The sequence below is a fragment of the Ochotona princeps genome, chromosome 2 (genome assembly GCF_030435755.1).
Source record: "Ochotona princeps isolate mOchPri1 chromosome 2, mOchPri1.hap1, whole genome shotgun sequence".
NCBI classification, from domain to species: Eukaryota; Metazoa; Chordata; class Mammalia; order Lagomorpha; family Ochotonidae; genus Ochotona; species Ochotona princeps.
In genome coordinates, this window is record NC_080833.1 from 26922504 (window position 1) to 26942594 (window position 20091).

Sequence of the window (20091 nt, forward strand, 5' to 3'; positions counted from 1 at the left end):
CTTTGTGTTATGTGCCACGCTCTGCTTAAACTAATCTGTTAATCCCCAGATACACCTTGAAATATTACTTTCCAGTACTTTTTTTAAGGCTGCTCATTCTATATGATGTCTTTTTCCCCTGTCTCCAAAATGCCAACTCTTACTTATTCCCTCTTGGTGAAGAGCCCTCAATCTCTCTCTCTCACAATTACTTTCTTTTGTATTCTCATATAAGACCAAATATGGCCAGTAATTCTGTAACTGTTCATTTGTTCCTTTATACCTGTAGGTGCTGTGTCTCCTCTACTGTACTAAATTGTTTTCCAGAAGACAAGAAATCCTTGGTCCTGTCAGTTTTGTTTTGAATCCGTAATACCTAGCATAATAAATGACATCCTATGTCTGTATGTAAAATTTACCTTAAATTCATCATTTTAGCCATTTTTAAGCATGCAGTCCAGTGACACTAAATATATTCATGTTGTTGTGCGTCCCCAGAACTCTTTCATCTGCCCTACTCACTTTACTTATAAAGCACCGACTCCCTCCTTCCCCTTCGCAGCCTCCTGACTTTCACCATTCTGTCGCAATGAATTTGACTGTTCTGGGTATCTCGTTAAGTAGATTGTACACAGTATTTGCCATCCTGGGGCAAATTCTTCCATTTAGTATGAGGTCCTCAGGGTTCATCTGTGTTGGCGTATGTGTCAGTTTTCTTCCTTTTTCAGGCCGAATGATAGTCCAGTGGATGTGTATACCTCCTTTTGTTACCCATTCATCCACTGATGGACGCTTGGGTTGCTCCTCCCTTTGGGTTGTTACGCATAACGCTGTTACGAACATAGATGTACAAGCATCTATTTGAGTCCTTCCATTACTGCTCAGTACATATCCAGAATCAACTAAATTCTTAGCTGACTATTAAATAACAATATGTTTTCCAAATGTACCAAGCTATTTTAAATTACTTAATCCACGCTGAATATGTAAAAGTTTGGCAGTCAACAGAACATGCCGTTCATTGCCTTCTCCATAGGGTACCAGTCGTCCTTCCCACTATCATGTTTTGTGGGATGATAACTGCTTTACTGCAGATGAACTTCAGCTGCTGACTTACCAGCTCTGCCACACATATGTACGCTGTACACGGTCTGTTTCTATTCCTGCACCAGCGTATTACGCTCACTTGGTGGCATTCAGAGCCAGATATCATCTCGTGGACAAAGAACATGACAGGTAATGTAAAAAACTGTAGCAAGTACCAATTCTCTCCCAAGTCCAAATACGGTCTGGGTGTTAGGATTTTCTTAGTAAATTCTATAGATGCTTCCCTGTAAGAATGGGCCTCTGTATTTACCATAAAGTACTACCATTTAAATTTAAAATTCCATGGTCTACTAGAGAAGTTGGTAATTGTGAAAAGCTGTGAAAGTCAGAACTAACTATCCAAGATAAAAAGTTTTCTGTTGCAATATGCTACCTGGGCTCATAAGCAATGGAATAATATAGTGATTTAGCTTCTTTACAAAATTAGTTCAAGGAACAAATCATTGGTAATAGTAAAATGAAACATATATTGGTAGATGAAATTATATGTCTAGGATTTGCTTCTAATCCTGGGAAGGGATAAGAGATGTAAAAAAAATCGATCTTGAATAATATATTGGAGCTGGGTGAGACACACATGATGTGTTATACAAGTCTGCAATTTGAAATGTTCAGATTTACTACATCAGAACAGAAGGTTTGCTTTTGTGTGCATTGCCACTTCTCTTTTTTTTTGTATTGTTTTTTAATACAGTTTAGTTGGCACTGGGGTCTCCCTTCCCTAAGTTCCCAACCCCCTCGCCCCCATTCTCCCCTCCAGTCTCACAATGGGTGTTTTTTGTGTGAATTTTCTCAAGTCCATCATGGTGCCACTGGAGTGTCTCCCAACCGTGTAAGAGACTGTCAGCCATTCTTTGTGAGTTCATTCTTGTATCCCAGGACCCTAATGAAGGTACAATGAGGACTAGATCTTCGTCATTTATGCATTACCACTTCTCTTACAGTGCCGAAGGAAGTCATGTTTCAGGACAAAGCAATGGGCGAGATCCACAAGCTCTCGCCAAGGCTGTACAGATTCACCAAGATACCTTACGCACAATGTACTTTGCTTAAAGAGTCCAAGTATATTCTCTGAGAGGAAGAACTGCATTGACACACAGCCTATGTTGAGTGAAGTCAATCGAGCAAGGAGGGACGCCTCCAGCCATACAGAAACCAACACAGTGGGGCCCAGGGTCAGATCCTTATGTTGGTACAATGAAGATTGTCTGCTTCATCAAGGAAGGCAGCACCATTATGCAATATGAAACCAGCCAACTGCTTTTTGTGCAGTCTCCGTAGGAAGTATTGCAATTGTTTTCTTTTCACTTCTTATAGTCTAACCGTTTTAATGCCTTTACCTCAAGTTGCTTGGCAGCACAGCTATCTTTGCAAAAAAAAAAAAAAGAAGAAAATGTAAATGATGGTTGAAAAAATACATACCTACAGGAATAATCACTGATTGTTCACAATTATGTGCAAAAAAATTAACATGCACTCATGTATTATCTTGTAAAAGTAGTCTGTGTATTTTTAAAATATATACATGCATACTTCCTATGCATATGTATCTGGATCTAGACTGATAACAGATATATATGTATCTGTGTATATATTTTAGAGCTCATTCCATTGGGGAAGCGTCTCCCTTTATTCCCCCGTCTTTGTTTCCCTCTCACACTGCTTGCCTTCATCAGCTGTATTTTTTCTCCTCTGATGCTGCCAGTGACATTCAAATGTTCATGCATCTAATTCACTTGACTGTGAAGCATGGCAAACTAGATTTCTATATTTATTTTGCACACCCTACTCCTGTCTCCTGTCTCATACACAATTTTGAGTCCTCAACCCTGATAGTGCTTTAAGAAACAAAATTATTTTCTATCTGTATCTTTACACAGTGTTGTCATATGTCTCCAGACTGAACTTCACATTTGCCCCTGAGCAATGTGTGCATAAGCAGTAGCAACCTAGTATTCTTTATCTTCAGTGAGTTTATCAAAGCTGCTACAAATATGAAACCTTGTCAGAAATTGTAACTCTTCCTCTCTGATAAGTGACATGTATTCTAAAGCCTTCTGCTCCTACAGGACAGACATGAAAATTCCTTAAAGCTTTTATAAAGGATAAATATTTTAAAAGGTTGGAACTCTGTAGGGTTGAGGCCTCTGAAATTGAGTAGAGGAAAGAGGATTATGGAGTTTTTGTTTTGTTTTGATTTGCTTTTTGCTGGGTTACTTGCTGCCTCTCAAACCTTAATGTGATTTTCATATATATTTTTATATATATGTATGTTTGTATATATATATATATATAAACATATATGTATGTGTTTTGAATTATAGCTTCCTTTTCTTTTATATTTATTAGAATAGTGCTTTAATAATTATAGGACCGTGTTGACAGCATCTTTTATAGAAATATAATCATGTTTATTTTAAGAACTGACAACTTGTTTTTTGCTATCTTTTAGTGCAATAAGCAGTTTTAAAGGAAAGTTGTATCTTTTTGACATCTCTACCATGGGTAATGGGAGGAATGGGCACCTCCATAATTTTATAAGGATGAAGTAATACAGCCTTAATTTCAGAAGGGAGATTTTATAATTTTCAGTTTTAAAGCATACCTTTAAAAATCGTAATGAAAATGAAGAAAGCCTAATTGCTTGCCTGAGTTTGACCTTAGATCTTAAAAATAAAGTTGAACGTTAACAAGTGACAATAAACAACCCAACACTTAAGAGATGTCTAAATTATTTGAAAATAGATTATGTTTATTGAAGATTCATACCAGCCAGGTGCCAATTTTTATTTACTAAGATGAATCAAGAAAGTGTGAATTGATATTTTAAAGAGAATTTTTGCTGATTTATCACCAGTATGACTTTCCTTTTAAAACTAATGTGATACTGGCAAAGGAAGTCGAGACTTCGATCATTTTAAATTATTTAAATCACTAAAATGTGGGTGGGGTGGGGGGAGTTCTGCAAAACTTTCGTCTGTTGATTTCACTTTAAGATGTTAAGTACTAAAAAGCTGTCAAAACCAAGTGTATCAATAACATTGGATTCAGAGGAGTTTTATGCCTTATAGTTCATGAAAATTGCGTTTTGACTTTTTTTGTTTGCACTGGTTAAGAGTATAGATATTTCAGATTGCTTCCAGCGGGCATTGTTATTAGCCTTTCAGAATTCCATCTGCACATGAAAACTAATGGATTTAGATCTTTAGTTTGTCTCTTACCTTCAATCCACTAACATTGCCAATTTACTGTATTTTGAGCCTAAAATCTGAGCCCATGCCCTTCAATAGGCATGAAATCTTTTGTCCCAATGCCAGAAAACTAAGAAAGTACTGTATTTTGTATCTTTATTATTTTGAAGCATCTGAAATGAGATTTACGATACTGTTTCAAAGCACTTTACATAATATTTATATAGTATATATACATTTTTTTCCTCCCAGCCTGCTACCATCTCCTCAGAACAAAAAAAAAAAAATCCCATTAAAGTATGCTTGTTTTCTTACATTGAAACTTCACGGAATAGAGTCAGGAGCATGAGCTAGAGAAGACAGCCATATACCCTGGGTGGTGCAAGTTTTATTTTTCTGTGCTTGCTCAGTATGAATAAAATGTCTTCCTTCATTCGTGGGAGCTACAGAGACTCATGTGGAAAATTTCAGGGAGCAACTGTAGCTACCCTTTCCCTACTCACTGCTTACCCTAATCTCCAGTCACTTAGTGTCACACGTGCTAGGGAGAATCCGTGAAATTAAATGTACTTGGAAGGACATTTTTTAAGATGAAAAGTATTTTTTCTAAAATATAGAGCTTTACCTTTTGAGTGATTTCTTTTTTAGAGACTTAACACTATTCAGCATTGTTAGTTTAAGGTTGATTAACTTGAAAGAATATGTATAGTATATTTCTATTTTGCTTACTAACAAATTGATATATAAACCTAATTATTTAAAAAACCTTATGCATAGAGTTTTAAGATAAAGGCTAAGTGGCAAATATTGGAATTTGTTCTTATTATTATTGCACTTTTGGTGCAGAATTCCTAATCTTTAAATTTTTAAAAAGGTTGCTTTGAGTTTCTTTGTAAATTTAAATATGAAACTCAGAATGATCTCTCTGCTTCTACCCTTGCTCATGACTGAATGCTAAATTTTGATCTGCTATTTTCTGTGATATGTCATATAAGAGAGACTTTAAAATGTCACCCCCAGCAACTGTTAAAAATGATTTTAATGTGAAGAAGGGTTGGGAGTTTAATGTATATTCCTGTTGGCAATGTCTGTGAAAAGTGCAGATACATGTTCTTATGTTACAGTATTGAGTAACTGGCATTGAGGACTACGTGTTTATAATGCTGTAGCTGCTATATTTATTTAAGTAGGGTCTGACAGTTACTGCACTAAACCTTAAGATGAACAGGATTCAAAGCTTGTGTTATGCCTATTGTTTTGTTTCATTTTCCCAAATTAGATTAAGGAGATAAAATACCAAGGTTAACAAAGGGTGCTGCCATTTAGTTACAATTTAATACCAGAATAATATTTTAGAATTGTAGATTTTCACTTCTATGGTTTGCAAAAGGGTACCTCAGCCTGGTTTTTTGGCACATTTTCACAGAACTTAGTTTATTCACAGATGCACTTTTTTTTCTTTAGCGTTACCTGTTCATGAATTTCTTGGAAAAACTGTCCCATGGAAATATTCCTGCTTATACCCTATTAATTTATTTCTCTTCCTAAAAGAGAATCTAGAAGGAATTTTCATAGGAAAATTTTTAAAAAATTGGATGTTTTATAAAATATTTGAGAAGATTCATCTCCACCTTCTAGCCTGGGGACTTAGATCCTCCGAAAGCCCCATCATAATTTCTCAGGCTAGGTTCTGTATGACCCACCACTGCTTCATTGTATCTGTTTATTGTCTGACGGATTTTAGGACAGCTGACAGAGGCGTCGTGGAAGACTTAGGCCTCAGGAAGTAAAAGTTCCATAGAAATGACTGGCAAAGGAGCTCAGTGTCAAAGGAATGAATGAGCCCCCGGAGTGCCAGGAGAGATATAACATACTCATATGGGTTATAGATCGGGCATTAGGCCATACTCAAGGAACTTAGGGGTCTTTCCAGACATTGACATGAATTTGTGGGAGGCAGCGTTTCTTATGAAATTCAAGAAGCTGGTCACTTGCACACAGCTAAAATGTTTTGTAGTCTTCCTGTTTAAAATTTGAGAGTAATTCTGATTCAGGATTTGTCACCCTGAGTGTAATGTGTGCTGAACTCCTGGGAGGCATTGTGGTAAAGAGGAAGGCTGGCATTGACAGGAACTTGCTACTTCAGTTCCCTTTTATATATCAGCCAAGTTGCAAAAAGACATCATCAGTCTGGCATGTTTATTTTGGCTTTTTAATCTTTCTGAAGTATTAGACATTTTCATTCTTTTTGAGAACTTGCGGATGTCTTGAGCAGAGGCAGGCTGGGTAAGGCCTTGCAAAATCATTTGATCTGCCTCTGCCAAGGCAGCTGCAGGTGGAACTTGAAATTCAGTGAATCTCATTTTTAAATTGATTTTGTGTGTCTCGCAAATGATGTTGTAAATATCCACAAACTCCTGGACAGAAAAAAAGCATTCCCTCCCTGCTTAAAGCATCAGTAATAATGGCTGGGAGACTATATCAGTGGGGTCTTCCAAATGGCGATGTAAGCCTGATTTAAGATCTGTCCTTTTTTTCACATTTTTCATCCAGTTGAGCGTACAAAGTACTTTTGTGATGCTATAGGAGTCAAAAAAATACATAAGCTAAGAGTGGTTGTGTTAAAAAAAAATGCAGAAATTGGAAGGAGAATTTTCTCCAAATAAAAAATATTTAAAACAAAAATTCTGTTTATCTTAAGAACATTCTTCACCATTAGCAGTGAAAGTCAAACTAAGTCCCAAGAGGAGGGAGACACAGACACACAGGGTACTTCAGAGTTTGTGGAAGTAGAATTAAAAGATAAGTTTATTTTGGTGTAAAACATGCATAATTCTTTTCATAATATGCAACTGTGAATGTCATAAAGTAAAAAAATATTTTGACTTGTTTTTGTGCTTTTGAAAATGTTACATTTAAGTTTATAATTTTCCATATCAGTAACAAAATTTTTAATGGACAAAGCTTATTTTAATGTTATCTACTGCTAGCTCAAGTTTATTTTACTTGACGCATCAAAAGTAGCACTTTCTGTTTACATTGTTGATAAAATCTTAAGAAGTTTTTGTTCTTAGAGTATGGAAGTTACGCATACTTTAGTCTGAATGAAAGATAGAAGGATTGTCCAGCCTTAAGGTTTACCAGTGAGGAGACCCTGTTGAACTAACAAGTAACTAACTGTGACAAAATTGGGACCCTGTCAATCATCTATCCCACCACTGGACTTCTTCCTTCTAGAAGCCAGTGTCTGAGGTAGCCAAAACCTGATGTTGTGTTAGGGTCTCTGTAAAGCAAAGATTTCTGTTCAGGTTCGACTCTAAATGAAATTTTAAGTCATTTTCTGAAACAAGGAGGTTCTTAGAAAGTGCCTTTACAGAGGATGGTGCTGTAGATTTTTATTTTTCAAAATTTAGAGGTAAATTGTTTTAGAACTCCAAGAGTGTGACAGTTTCATACAGATAGGAATAATGTTTTATGTTGTCCTTAATCTAAGGAAGCCAAGGAAAGCTTTATTGCAGTAAGTATCTAAGAAAGTGCTCACCAAATTTATTTTGTAAATTTGAAGACAAAAAAAATGTTAACAGAATTAGCCCTTTTTAATGAAGTTAAGGGTATAGTGGCCCGGAAAAGGTAACTTACAGGGAATTACCTGTTATCTGCTAGCTCCCTCTGCCTTTTTTCCTTCAACATACATTGACTGTAAAGGTTATAGACGTTGTTTCTGACTCACCAGTATTAGAGATGACTGCGCACAAACAGCCAAGGCATTGAGAGAGATTGTTTTAAGAAAGAAAACCAACTGCTAGATATCTTTATTTCAAGGGACTTTTTTTAGAACCTGATGAATATATTTTAAATGACTAAATGATACCTTTTCTTCTTTTTTTCTTAAAATAGGAAGATCTGTGAAAAATGATGACAATGCATTTAAAAGAATAGTGATTTAAAAATAAAGCATGCATAATTGGGCCTTAGTGATCCATGAGAAGGCAGTTTTCCCCCACACTGAGGCACAATAAACAGCAGGACATGATCCTGTAACTAGGTCTTACTTATGAATTTGTTGAGTATTCCTCCAGAAAAAAATAAACTAAAAACCCAAAGCACCGTACCTCAGTAACCTTAGATGCTGCATTATGTAATAATGATAGTAAAATTACACTGATTGTTTGGAGTGTACTGTTTGCAGATATACATGCACATTAAACTTTCATTTTCATAATGTTTCAAGCAATTATAATTTTATATTTTAAGGTTAATTTTTTCTATTGTGATGTGTATATTTATTGATAATTTGTGTGCAATTTTATATTTTGCTTAGATGCTGGTTTAAGGTATTTTATTTAATAGATATTTCTAGTTTTTCCTCTCTGTAATTTTAGCAGGATTTAAAATCAAATATTAATATACAAAACAAATTACTAATTCTATAATTTTTAGAGATGGATCTCTACCAATAAACCATTAACACTATTTTTTTGATTTACAATATTTGATGTTGTTTATACTGTGGGCATTAAAGATAGTCTTTAGGCAGATTTCTATGTATGGAGGAGAACTTTGACTTTTCTAAAAAGTTAAATCTTTTTCTTCTTTAATAGCAAACTGATACTAACAGATTGGGTTTTATTTTACCTAACAGCTGTTTTTTGAAAATGTGTCAATTAAGTGGTCATTGATATTTCTTTTTTTAACTTTAGGTGCATTGAAACTGCTTCAGTGGCCACATTGCTCAGCAATAGGATTACAATACCTTTTATAGCCTAGGAAAGCAAATAACCCAGAAATCATTGATTCCCTTTGAAGTGGGGGATTCCCTGCAACCAACCTAATGAGTATGCTATATGGAAGATCTGATCTTTTTTTTTTAATATTCATTTATTCATTGATTACATTGCAGATCTGATCTTTTAATTACTGGATTATCAGTGGAGGAACCAGAGATAAAAGAGAGCCAGGATTATAGACTGATTAAGAGCATTTCAACTAATTAAAATTTCCACTATTTCAGTAGTAAAAATGTATGAATGTGAGTTAATTAGAAGACAGTAAAAATTGTGATAGTAGTATACTCTTTTAAAGCCTGTAGAGTAACTCCAGTGTCCTGGTAGATGGATCAAGACTACTTGTTTTGGCACATGAGCTTTTCTTATAAAAGTGCATGAGAAAATATATTCCCTTTAAAAGGAAAAATATTTCCATTGTATTTTAACATGATGAATTTCTTTGGTAAGAACTCTTTCTGTAAGGAATTAAGTGATAAATTTTATCCCATTCTCTGATTTCTTAAATTCTCAATTACTGGAGTTCAGTGAATGACACTGTGTTGTACTGTGTTCTGTTCTTGCACTGAGAGGGAGGGAAATGGGAAATTTTTTTCAAGTAATTATAACTGGAAAAACTTTTATTTTTATATTGTGTAAAGTTTTACACTTTAAAATTAACCAGCATGCGGATTTTAGCCATACCATTTCTTAATGCACTTTTGCGCATTACATGGGTTTGCTTTATAATCTGCTGCTCGGAGTCGCTTCCTTCAACCCCACGTCAAGAACTCGTTGGAGATTGGTACTCTGACTATAGGCATGTATTACTTCTAATTAAGAACTAATATATTTCAAGCGGTCAGATACATTTTTGCTGCAAGAATGTCTCTCTTTCAAGGACATGTATTGTGCTCTGCGTTTTTATTCATCATATTTCGACATTTTCCTAGGTTGCCAGACAGGCAAGTAATTCTGGAGGACCATCTCTAGTGCTGCTTCCTACCTGGCATGTGGAGCATATTTTAACCAACTGACTCCACAGGTTCAGATACCTAGCATCAGCACTACATTAACACAGTAGAGTCCTTGATGACTTGTTTGGATTTGTAGTCCACCTCTTAAAAAAGACCTATTTGTGCAGTAACAGGTCATTCCAAGAAAGAACTTTCAGGAACAGTCTTTTGGGTAGAAGCCAGATGGAAGTGTTGATCAGTAGAACTTTATTTTATTTATCTTATTCTTATTTATCTTGTTTATCTTATTCTTTCCACAGATGGAGCTATATGAACACCCATAATTTCAGATCTGCAGTTTAAAAGGCTGCAGTGGAGAGTAGAGAGGGAGATTACTGTGCTTGTTAGTGCCCAGGCCTTCCATCTTTAATCGTGGCTTTCGGTTAGAACAAACAAATTCATTAATTTAACCCTTTAATGATCTTTTTAGACCCAAAGAAGGAAAGACTGGGGGGAAAAATCTGTTTGTATATACATATCATGATGTGACTCTGTTTTTCTCTATTATAATAATCTGTAGCAACAGGTCTTCCCAGAGAAGTGGGACTAGTGGAGTTGAGCAAATATGTAATGAGAAAAACTGAAGCTAAGGTTTCTTGGTTGAGATATTCAGACAGAAACCTTGTAACTGTTCCATGCTTGTCAAATTCCTGTGTCTACATAGTATTAGAGCAGCTGCTGCTGTGAACCTACAGAAGAGACTCAAGGAGAGTGCCTCTCTGTGTAAATTGTGCTTTGTTGTTCCAGGCCCAGCTATCCTCGTTTATGTTAAGAAGTCTTAGAGACTGCTTCTGAATGATAATAAGGGACTGAAGTGAAGTATTTTCCTTGCTCATGGCACTAGTATCAACACAACCTTAAGTAAAACAGTCTTTTCTGTGAAGAAAGTATTTTTGGTGACTTATTCGTAGAAAATGCCCGTACGAGGTCATACAGAAGGCATGTTCAGCACAGTTTAATCTAGCTAATGGATGCAGATAGTCCAAGGGAGTTTAACAAGAAGCAGCAATGATTTTGGTAGCAACTGACTCGATGTCCAGAGGTAATTAAATTGCCAATATCTTCCTATTTCAGACCGGAAATGACAAAAAAAACCTTCTTTCTTTGAAAAAGGTACAGAAAGAAGGAGAGAAAGAGTGAGCTCTTCCATCATCTGCTGGTTCATTTCCTAGATGGTTGGGACAGCCAGGACTTCATCTGGGTCTCCCACACGGGTAACAGGGCCAACCGCTTGGGCCATCTTCCACTGCCTTCCCCGGGCCATTAGCAAAGAGCTGGGTTGGAAATGGAGCAGGGGAGACATCAACCATCACCCATAAGCAATGGTGGCACCACAGACGGTAGCTTTACTTACGCCACAACATCAGCCCTGTTGATTATTGCCCTGTAAAAATGTGTTTTGTTTCTCTCTAACTAAAAAACCAGAAACGGCAAGCACTAACTACAATGTTCTGATAGTTTGCTCCTATAAAACTATTTGAAAGCTTTCCAGGAACATTATTATTTAACCACAGATGCAGCCACTTTCCCTTCTTTGAAAAAGAAGAGGGCCTGGTGCTGTAGCCTAGTGGCTAAAGTCCTCGCCTTGCACATGCCAGGGTCCCGTATGGGCACCAGTTCTAATCCCGGCACCCCTGCTTCATCCAGCTCCCTGCTTGTGACCTGGGAAAGCTATGAAGGACTGCCAAAGCCTTGGAACCCTGCACCCACGTTGGAGACCTGGAAGAGGCTTCTGATTTTGAATCACCGCAGCTCGGGCCATTGCGGCCACTTGGGGAGTAAATCAGTGGACGAAAGATTTTCCTCTCTGTATCTCGTTCTTTCTGTCTGTCTGACTTTCCAATAAAAACAAAATAAATTATTAAAAATACTAAATGGGAAAAACAAAATATACTTTTTAAAAAGGGTGGGCCTGGCGGCGTGGCTTAGCAGCTAAAGTCCTCGCCTTGAAAGCCCCGGGATCCCATATGGGCGCCGGTTCTAATCCCGGCAGCTCCACTTCCCATCCAGCTCCCTGCTTGTGGCCTGGGAAAGCAGTCGAGGATGGCCCAAAGCTTTGGGACCCTGTACCCGTGTGGGAGACCCGGAAGAAGTTCCTGGTTCCTGGCATCGGATTGGCACGCACCGCCCGTTGCGGCTTACTTGGGGAGTGAAACATCGGATGGAAGATCTTCCTCTCTGTCTCTCCTCCTCTCTGTATATCCGGCTTTCCAATAATAATAAAATCTTTAAAAAAAAAAAAGGTAGAAAACTATTTGTATAGAATTCTGTGTGTAAATTACTTGGGTGCTTTTAAAGCATTTTTAAAATACATGGAAAGGAGTATCACGTGTCACAAGAATGAGTTCTAGGAGAGCATCTGGCAGAGCAGTTCAGACGCGGCTTGGGACATCCGTGTCGTGTATCTGAGTGCCTGGTCCCAGTTCTGCTTGGAGCTTCCTGCTGCTTTGCAACCTTACGAACATGGGAGGGGTCAAACAGGAGGGTCCCTGCCATCTCAGAGAGATCCAGATTGAGTTCCTGGTTCCTGGGTTTGGCCTGGCCCCATCTCAGCTGTTTTAGGCATTTGTGGAGTGAGCAGGCGAATGGGAAACCTCTCTATCTCTCTGACTTTTTTTTTTCTTTTTTCTTAATTGGAAGCAGATTTACAGAGAAAAGGAGAGACTCTGACCTTCATCCACTGGTTCACTCCCCAAGTGGCTGGAGCTGAGCGGATCCGAAGCCAGGAGCCTGGAACTTCTTCCGGGTCTCCCACATGGGTGCAGGGTCCCAAGGCTTTGATCCATCCTCCACTGCTTTCCCAGGCCACAGGCATAGAGATAAGTGGAGCAGCCAGGGTACCAACTGGCACTCATGGGATCCCTGCACTTGCAACGGGAAAATTTAGGCCCTGACTTTCAAATAGTTTTGAGAAAAGAGGAAGACTGTTATACCATGTTTGTTTTCTGAAGTTTTGTCCTCTAATACACCATTTTTTTTATTTACTTGGCTGTCACCATTTTTGTGACATAACCAATGCATTTCTTCTGTCCCACACACATATATTCATAACACACAGAACCAAACAGGAAAAAAGGTAAAACAAAATAGAAATATAATAGGAACAATTAATGTTTTAATTAATATAGATGAAAAGAAATCCTAACTCAGTTAAGTGAGAGTGAAAGTTCTGAGTATTAATACAACAGGTATTCCCTCCAGCCATGTGTTTCTGACTGAATGCACTGTGTGAATGGAGAATGGACCTGGAATATGATGTATTATAGCAAAGTGATAAAACCTTCTACCACAAAAATCCCATAGCCCTGTAGGTGAATGTGTTTGTTCTGTCTTCAGGGTTGTGACTATCGTGTCATAGATGAGCCTTGACAAGTACAAAATCCCACCCTAAAAAATGTGTTAAGCCAGTTGTTTAGCCTGAGTTATAATGAAGAAGGCATAGGGGTTTTTTTTAAGATTTTTATTTATTTTTAATGGAAAGGCAGATATACAGAGAGGAGGAGAGACAGAGAGGAAGGTTTTCCATCCGATGGCTCACTCCCCACATGGCCACAACGGCTGGAGCTGCGGCAATCTGAAGCCAGGAACCAGGAGCTTCTTCCAGGTTTCCCACGTGGGTGCAGGATCCCCAAGCTTTGGGTCATCTTTGACTGCTTTCCCAGGCCACAAGCAAGTAGCTGGAAGGGAAGCGGAGCTGCTGGGATTAGAACTGGCACCCAAATGGGATCCCGGCGCATTCAAGGCAAGGACTTTTAACTGTTATGCTATTGCACCGGGCCCAGGTGTTTTCAAATGTAGGCACTTTTTAAAAGATTACAAACTGGAAAAGGGCTATTCAGAACTGCCTTGGGGAGTAGGAAGGAGCTCGGAATTTGACTGGAGATAGAGTTTTGTCCTGGCTCTGCTGCTGTCACCCAGAGCAGGTTCCTCAAGTTCCGTGTGCCTCATTTCCCCCTGGTAACCTGCCCTCAGCTACCTCACTAAGTTATTGTAGGAATAAGATGATGTCTGTGCATGCAAATATTTGCGTTCTCCAAAGGAAAAACTATTCAGAAGTTCAAGATACTTTGATGAGAGGTTCCTTCCCCTTTTGCCTCTGTGAATGTGTCTTAGATTGCTGTAAATCGTTTTGTTTTGTTTTTTAAATATATATATATGTATTTTTAATTTATTATTTGAAAGGCAGAGTTATGGGGTTGGGAGGACAGACAAAGTGGTCTTTCATTTGCTGGTTCACTCCCCAGATGGCTGCCACCACTAGGACTGGGCCAGACCAAAGCCAGGAGCTTCTTCGGATGCTCCATGTGGGTGCAGGGGTGCAAGCACTTGGGCCATCCTCTGCTGCTTTCCCAGGCACAGTTGCAGGAAGCTGGGTCCAAGTGGAGCAACCAGGATTCAAACTGGCACCCATATGGGATGCTCGCACTATAGGCAGAGGCTTAACCTGATTTGCCATAGCACGGTAGGCCACTGGTTTTTTTTTAAGTTTTTTGTTTGTTTTTTTAATTTATTTGAAAAGCAGAGCTGGACAGGGAAAGACAGAATTGTCTTCCCTCTGCTGATTCACTCTACAAATGGCCACAGTGGCCAGAGTGAGCCAAGCCAGAGCCAGAAACCTAGAGCCTGGAATTCTGGCAGAGAGGCCCACGCACTTGGGCCATCCTCCACTGCTGTCCCAAGGGTGTTAGCAGGGCTGGATCAGGAAGCACTGCATTCAGGACCAAAACAGGTGCCCCAGTGGGAGGCTGTTGTCACATGCAGTGGCTTATCGTGCTGCACCACAGTGCCACCCTCTGTAGATCATTTTATGAAACAGGCATGAGAGAAGCACAGGCCTTGCCATCATGTGATCACGCACAAGTCTGTCCTGCTTGCTTCCTACCAGATATCCACGCACAGGTTGTGCTTTTCTTCAGAAATAATCCTTGTGAAAGTATAGGCTTTTCACAAACCGGAACCCTTTTAATGGTGCTGTACAGCTGCAGTATGTTTTTAGAGTTGTGTGCTGAAACCACCAATTACTCAGAAACTAACTATGCCTTCTGCCTTCAGCCACCTTTGTACGTGTTGGGCATCAGAGCTGTTTTACAACCAGATAGCTGTTCCTTTGTTTCTTAGTGGATTCTTGGTCCCTTGTTTTGGATTAAAAGGATTGTTTGAAAGAAGAAAAATGTGCTTTGCAGAATTGAACTTTGCTTTACTTAAACAATTCCAGTTACTATGGGCCTATAAAAATTGAAGTAGAAGTCTTTACTTCATGTTAAGTCTCTTCTGAACATCTGCAGGTGGTACCAAGTATCTGACCCAGTTGTCTTTATAGAACTTACATTTCGACAGGTTTATGCATTTCCATGGGGCTGGGTGTCATGTTTCTAGGAAATCACACAGGGCACATCATCACAGGAGGGTAAAAGCAATCCCTTGTTACAAGCAACAAGAGTTTTTTTAAGAGAAAGATGCATTTTAGATACACAGGGTGTTGAAGCATTCAATATTGATCTCACCTGCCCTTGTTGCAAGCAGCTGGGCTTTTCTAGCCTGTGGCATTGGCATTAGTTTTACGGGACAGTGAGAATATTTTTTTTTAAAGATTTATTCATTTTATTACAGCCAGATATACACAGAGGAGGAGAGACAGAGAGGAAGATCTTCCATCCGATGATTCACTCCCCAAGTGAGCCGCAACGGCCCGGTGCGCGCTGATCCGATGCTGGGAACCTGGAACCTCTTCCAGGGTCCCAAGGCATTGGGCCGTCCTCAACTGCTTTCCCAGGCCACAAGCAGGGAGCTGGATGGGAAGTGGAGCTGCTGGGATTAGAACTGGCGCCCATATGGGATCCCGGGGCTTTCAAGGCAAGGACTCTAGCCGCAAGGCCATGCCGCCAGGCCCGGGACAGTGAGAATATTAAGTACTAAAGAAGAGGTGGAGAGACTCAAGCTTGAAACACAAAATCAAAAATCCACCTTGCACAGTGAGATAGCTGATACTGATATATCAGGAATACTTCTAAACAAATTTTGATGTAATATGTAGCTTTACTGTCTTTTTTCAGTCATGGACCACCAAAAGTATTAACTAGATCTTGCGAATAAAGATCATTTTGTGGACTAGTATATACAATGCATTCCCTAAGCCGTGGGAAGCAGCAGTGTGAGTGTGTATATGTGTGTGTGTGTATACATACGAATGCTTTATAGCACCAAGTGTGATCCACAAATTTAAATAGGAAAAAATGCTGCTTTCATGTTTTGAGAAGCTAAAATTTATATCATTCCAGTACAACTCATATGCTAGAGAAATTTCTGTTCCATGCAGTGCACACACACACACCCCTAACACACTGCTAGTTGGTTCCCACTGGAGATTAACTGCTGCCTTTTCTAAATCTTAACCAATGGAGAAAGAAGTGTTCTTTTTAAAAAGGGTCTTTTCTGAAGGGTGCAGTGTAAACAGGACGTGGGGAGGGTGGGGCCCTCCTGAAGAATGTCCTGCAGATGGACAAATGGCCTTTGTAATTTTGCTTTTTAATCACTTTGACCGTGTGTGCCTATTTGTATTGCAGATGTGAACTATTTTGGGGGATTGATAAGGGTATGTTGTGAAAATTAATTACTACGTAAAATCAGACTAACCTGTTTGTCCATTCTCCTTTTCACACAAACTGTTCTTGCCAAATATTTCTGTAAACACCAGGTTTCAGCAAGGCAAAATGATGGGACTCACGTCTCCCTCCCTATCCTCCCCTACCCTTGTGTCTTATGCCTGGCCTTATATATTTTCTATTGGCTTTTCCTAAGCAAGGAAATTTAGTGTTTTAAGGTGTTGTCTTTTAAAATGTCTAGTTACATGGTAACAGTTAAAGCAGTGGAATGAATTCAAATCTGTAATATGCTGTGGGACCAGGTTAGATCTGAGTGATACCAAACTTGGCTGCTGTGTTTTAAGAAGAAACTAGAACTTTCTGATGGGAAATAGATGGGAGAGGAAGTCCGGGAGATGGATTTGATCACTGTGTAATTAGAAACACCAAATGCTGAATCCTATCACTGTGTACTTGGAGGCCAGGTTTTGGGTCTGCTTGTCATTTTAATTCCTTGTAGATGATATGTAATTATGATTAACAGAGGCAAATAAAGTTTTTAAACAAAGTGCTTGTTTTCAATATTTGAAAATTGATGGTAAATTTTCTACTTTCAGTTAAACTATCTACTCACACACACACACCCCCAAAAAAAGTACCACTACTACAAAAATTTAAGGGATATGCTTGGAAAAATTTTTAAGAGTAGATTCTTAAGTGATTCAGTCACTAGTAATAATTGACTAAATAAACGGTCCTAATTCCCTCTGAGCCTATTTCCCACTAAACTGTCCTGTGACAGAACCACTCTGCTTTTCTCTGCCATTCTGCATAGGACAAGTGCTCTATATTGTGTTTGCTTTTAATCCTTGATTTAAAGAAAAATAATAGTTTCAGTATTGCTTAGCTTCATTTTGAAGTGTGACCTTCACTGATGACTGCAATAAAAGTAAATGCTTTGCTCCACACTTTGTGTTTGTGTGGTCCTCACTCTGGCTCTTCAGTCTGGGCAGGGGGAATTCTGGCTGCAGAGCTGTGGCATCCTGGACTCAAACCTTGATGTTGTGATCTGTTGGACTGTCTTCGATGCTTTTTCTGCAGTAACAAGGAAGATAATACAGCGGTTTGGGCCTTAAATGAAACAACAGTGCTGCTCACGTGAGTGGAATTTGAATGACTTGTTGGATTATTTTGGTTTCTTTGGTGTTTCTATAGTTTATTTTTATTACAGGGAGAGATCCATCTATCCACTAGTTCACTCCCTGTGTGCCCACAGTAGCGAGGACTGGGCCAAAGTCGGAGCTGGGAATTAAGAACTCAGTCCAGGTCCCTCAAGGAACTCACTCACACGAGCATCTCTGCTGCCTCCCATGAACCATGTTAGCAAGGAGCTGGGATCAGAAGCCCTGGCTCCTCTTCTGTTTCCAGCTTCCTGCTGACGATCCTGATACTGGCATTTCAGGAGTGAACCTGCAGAAGTGTCTTGGTCTCTGTCCCTCTGCCTTTCAATATAAAAACAAAAAAAAAAAGTTCACATAAAAATCCAAATTGTCTTCTCGTGAAGAATGAGGTTTCCGGGGCTGCTGTTGTGGTGCACCTGTGGCACTGGCATCCCATAAGAACACTGGTTTGAGTCCTGGCTGCTCCGCTTCTCGTTCAGGCTCCCTACTAAAACACCTAGGAATGCAACAGAGGGTCTCTCTCTTTGCGTCTCCTCTGCCTCTCCCTGTCCCGGTCCCTCTGAAACTCCAAGAGATCTGGTAACTTAGCCGGTATTCCGTTACAGTTTCCTTCAGAAGGTGCAGTCGTAGCTGTCCCCTTTTGGATGGGACAGACTCCATAGCCACAGCTACTCTTCTGGGCTTGCAGAGCTATTTGTGTGCCATTGCTGGACACAAAGCAATCTTGGTGAAAAGATGAGGGCTCCAACAAATGCAGGAATCCCTGTGAGGACATGCTGCTTTCCTGCAAGTTACTGGTTTTTAAAAATTGTTTTATTTGAGTGACAGCAGAATGGGAGATTGAGAGAAAGATTTCTCATCCACGAGTTCACTCCCCAAACGCCTGCAATAAAACCAGGGCTGAGCCAGACTGGCTCCAGGTACCAGGAACTCTGTGCAGCTATCCCAAGCATTTGGCCATCAACTGCCGCTCCCTAGAATGCACGTTAGCAAAAGTTAGGAGGCAGAGGAAAGACTTCAACCAGAGTGCTCTGATGTAGTGGGGCATCCAAAGTACTATGCTGTGATTCCAAACCCTAGGGGTGACTAGGCCCTCCAGCTTGTTTATAATTTTAAAATACCCCTTTATAGGTTCTCAAAAACATCAGAGAATTAAAATGTTGTATCTTCTTTCTGATATGTTTGCAGCAACACTACCATCACCCCCCTGTTCTCCCTGCTTGCTGTCCCCCGTGTCTGCACAGTCCCAGCAGTACTGGTCACATTCCATGGCTCATAACACTAAAACATAAGTAAGCTGCTAATAAATGACGGTTTGCAAAAAGAAGAAAAAAAATTTAGATGTACCCATTCATTGAGCCTGGTGGTGTAACCTAGAAGCTGAAGTCCTCACCTTACACACGCCAAGGTCCCATATGGGTGCCGGTCCTAGTCCCAGCAGCCCTGCTTCCCATCCTGCTCCCTGCTTGAGGCCTGGGAAGGCAGTGGAGGACACCCAAAACCTTGGGACCCTGCACCCGTATGGGAGACCAGGAAGAAGATCCTGGTTCCTGGCTTCAGATTGGCTCAAACTTGGCTGTTGCAGCCACTTGGGAAGTGAACCAGTGGATAAAAGATCTTTCTGTTTCTCCTTCTGTCTATGAATTTGACTTTCCAATTAAAATAAGTAAATCTTAAAAAAAAAAAAAAGTAACAACTGGGACATGAAGTGAAGCCCATTAGAGATACTAGCACCACAGACAGAGGCTAAAGCTATTATGCTGCAGCATTGGCCCCTGCACTTTTAATAGTACAAATAGAAGATTTTCCAGAAAATACTTAAATGTTACTAAATCAGTACTTAAAAATATTTGAGGGAGGGCCCAGCACGGTGGCCTAGCGGCTAAAGTCCTCAACTTGAATGCGCACTGGGATCCCATATGGGCGCCGGTTCGTGTCCTAGCAGCTCCACTTCCCATCCAGCTTCCTGTTTGTGGCCTGGGAAAGCAGTCGAGGACAGCACAAGGCCTTGGGACCCTGCACCCGCATGGGAGACCTGGAGGAGGTTCCTGGCTCCTGGCTTCAGATTGGCGCAGCACCAGCCATTGTGGTCACTTGGGAAGTGAATCAACGGATGGAAGATCTTCCTGTTTCTCCTCTCTGTATATCTGACTTTGTAATAAAAATAAATAAATCTTAAAGAAAATTTTTTTGAGGGTGCTAGTGTTGTGGTGTAGCATGAAAAGCCACCACATTTGACACTAGCCTCTGGTATGAGCTCCGGGTTGAGTAAT

The 20091-nt window shown here is 39.7% G+C and overlaps 1 protein-coding gene across 3 annotated transcripts in view; it reads left to right on the plus strand.

The window, feature by feature from the left end:
• Window positions 1-5507, plus strand: part of AGO3 (argonaute RISC catalytic component 3) — a 126973-nt gene extending 121466 nt beyond the window's left edge. For all 3 annotated transcript variants that reach the window (XM_004591586.3, XM_058678830.1, XM_058678838.1), the window contains 2 exons: window positions 1016-1215; window positions 2031-5507. In XM_004591586.3, coding sequence (XP_004591643.1) covers window positions 1016-1215; window positions 2031-2139 — 309 coding nt within the window. In that variant the 3' untranslated portion in view covers window positions 2140-5507. The remainder of the gene's footprint in view (window positions 1-1015; window positions 1216-2030) is intronic.
• Window positions 5508-20091: the final 14584 nt, after the last annotated feature.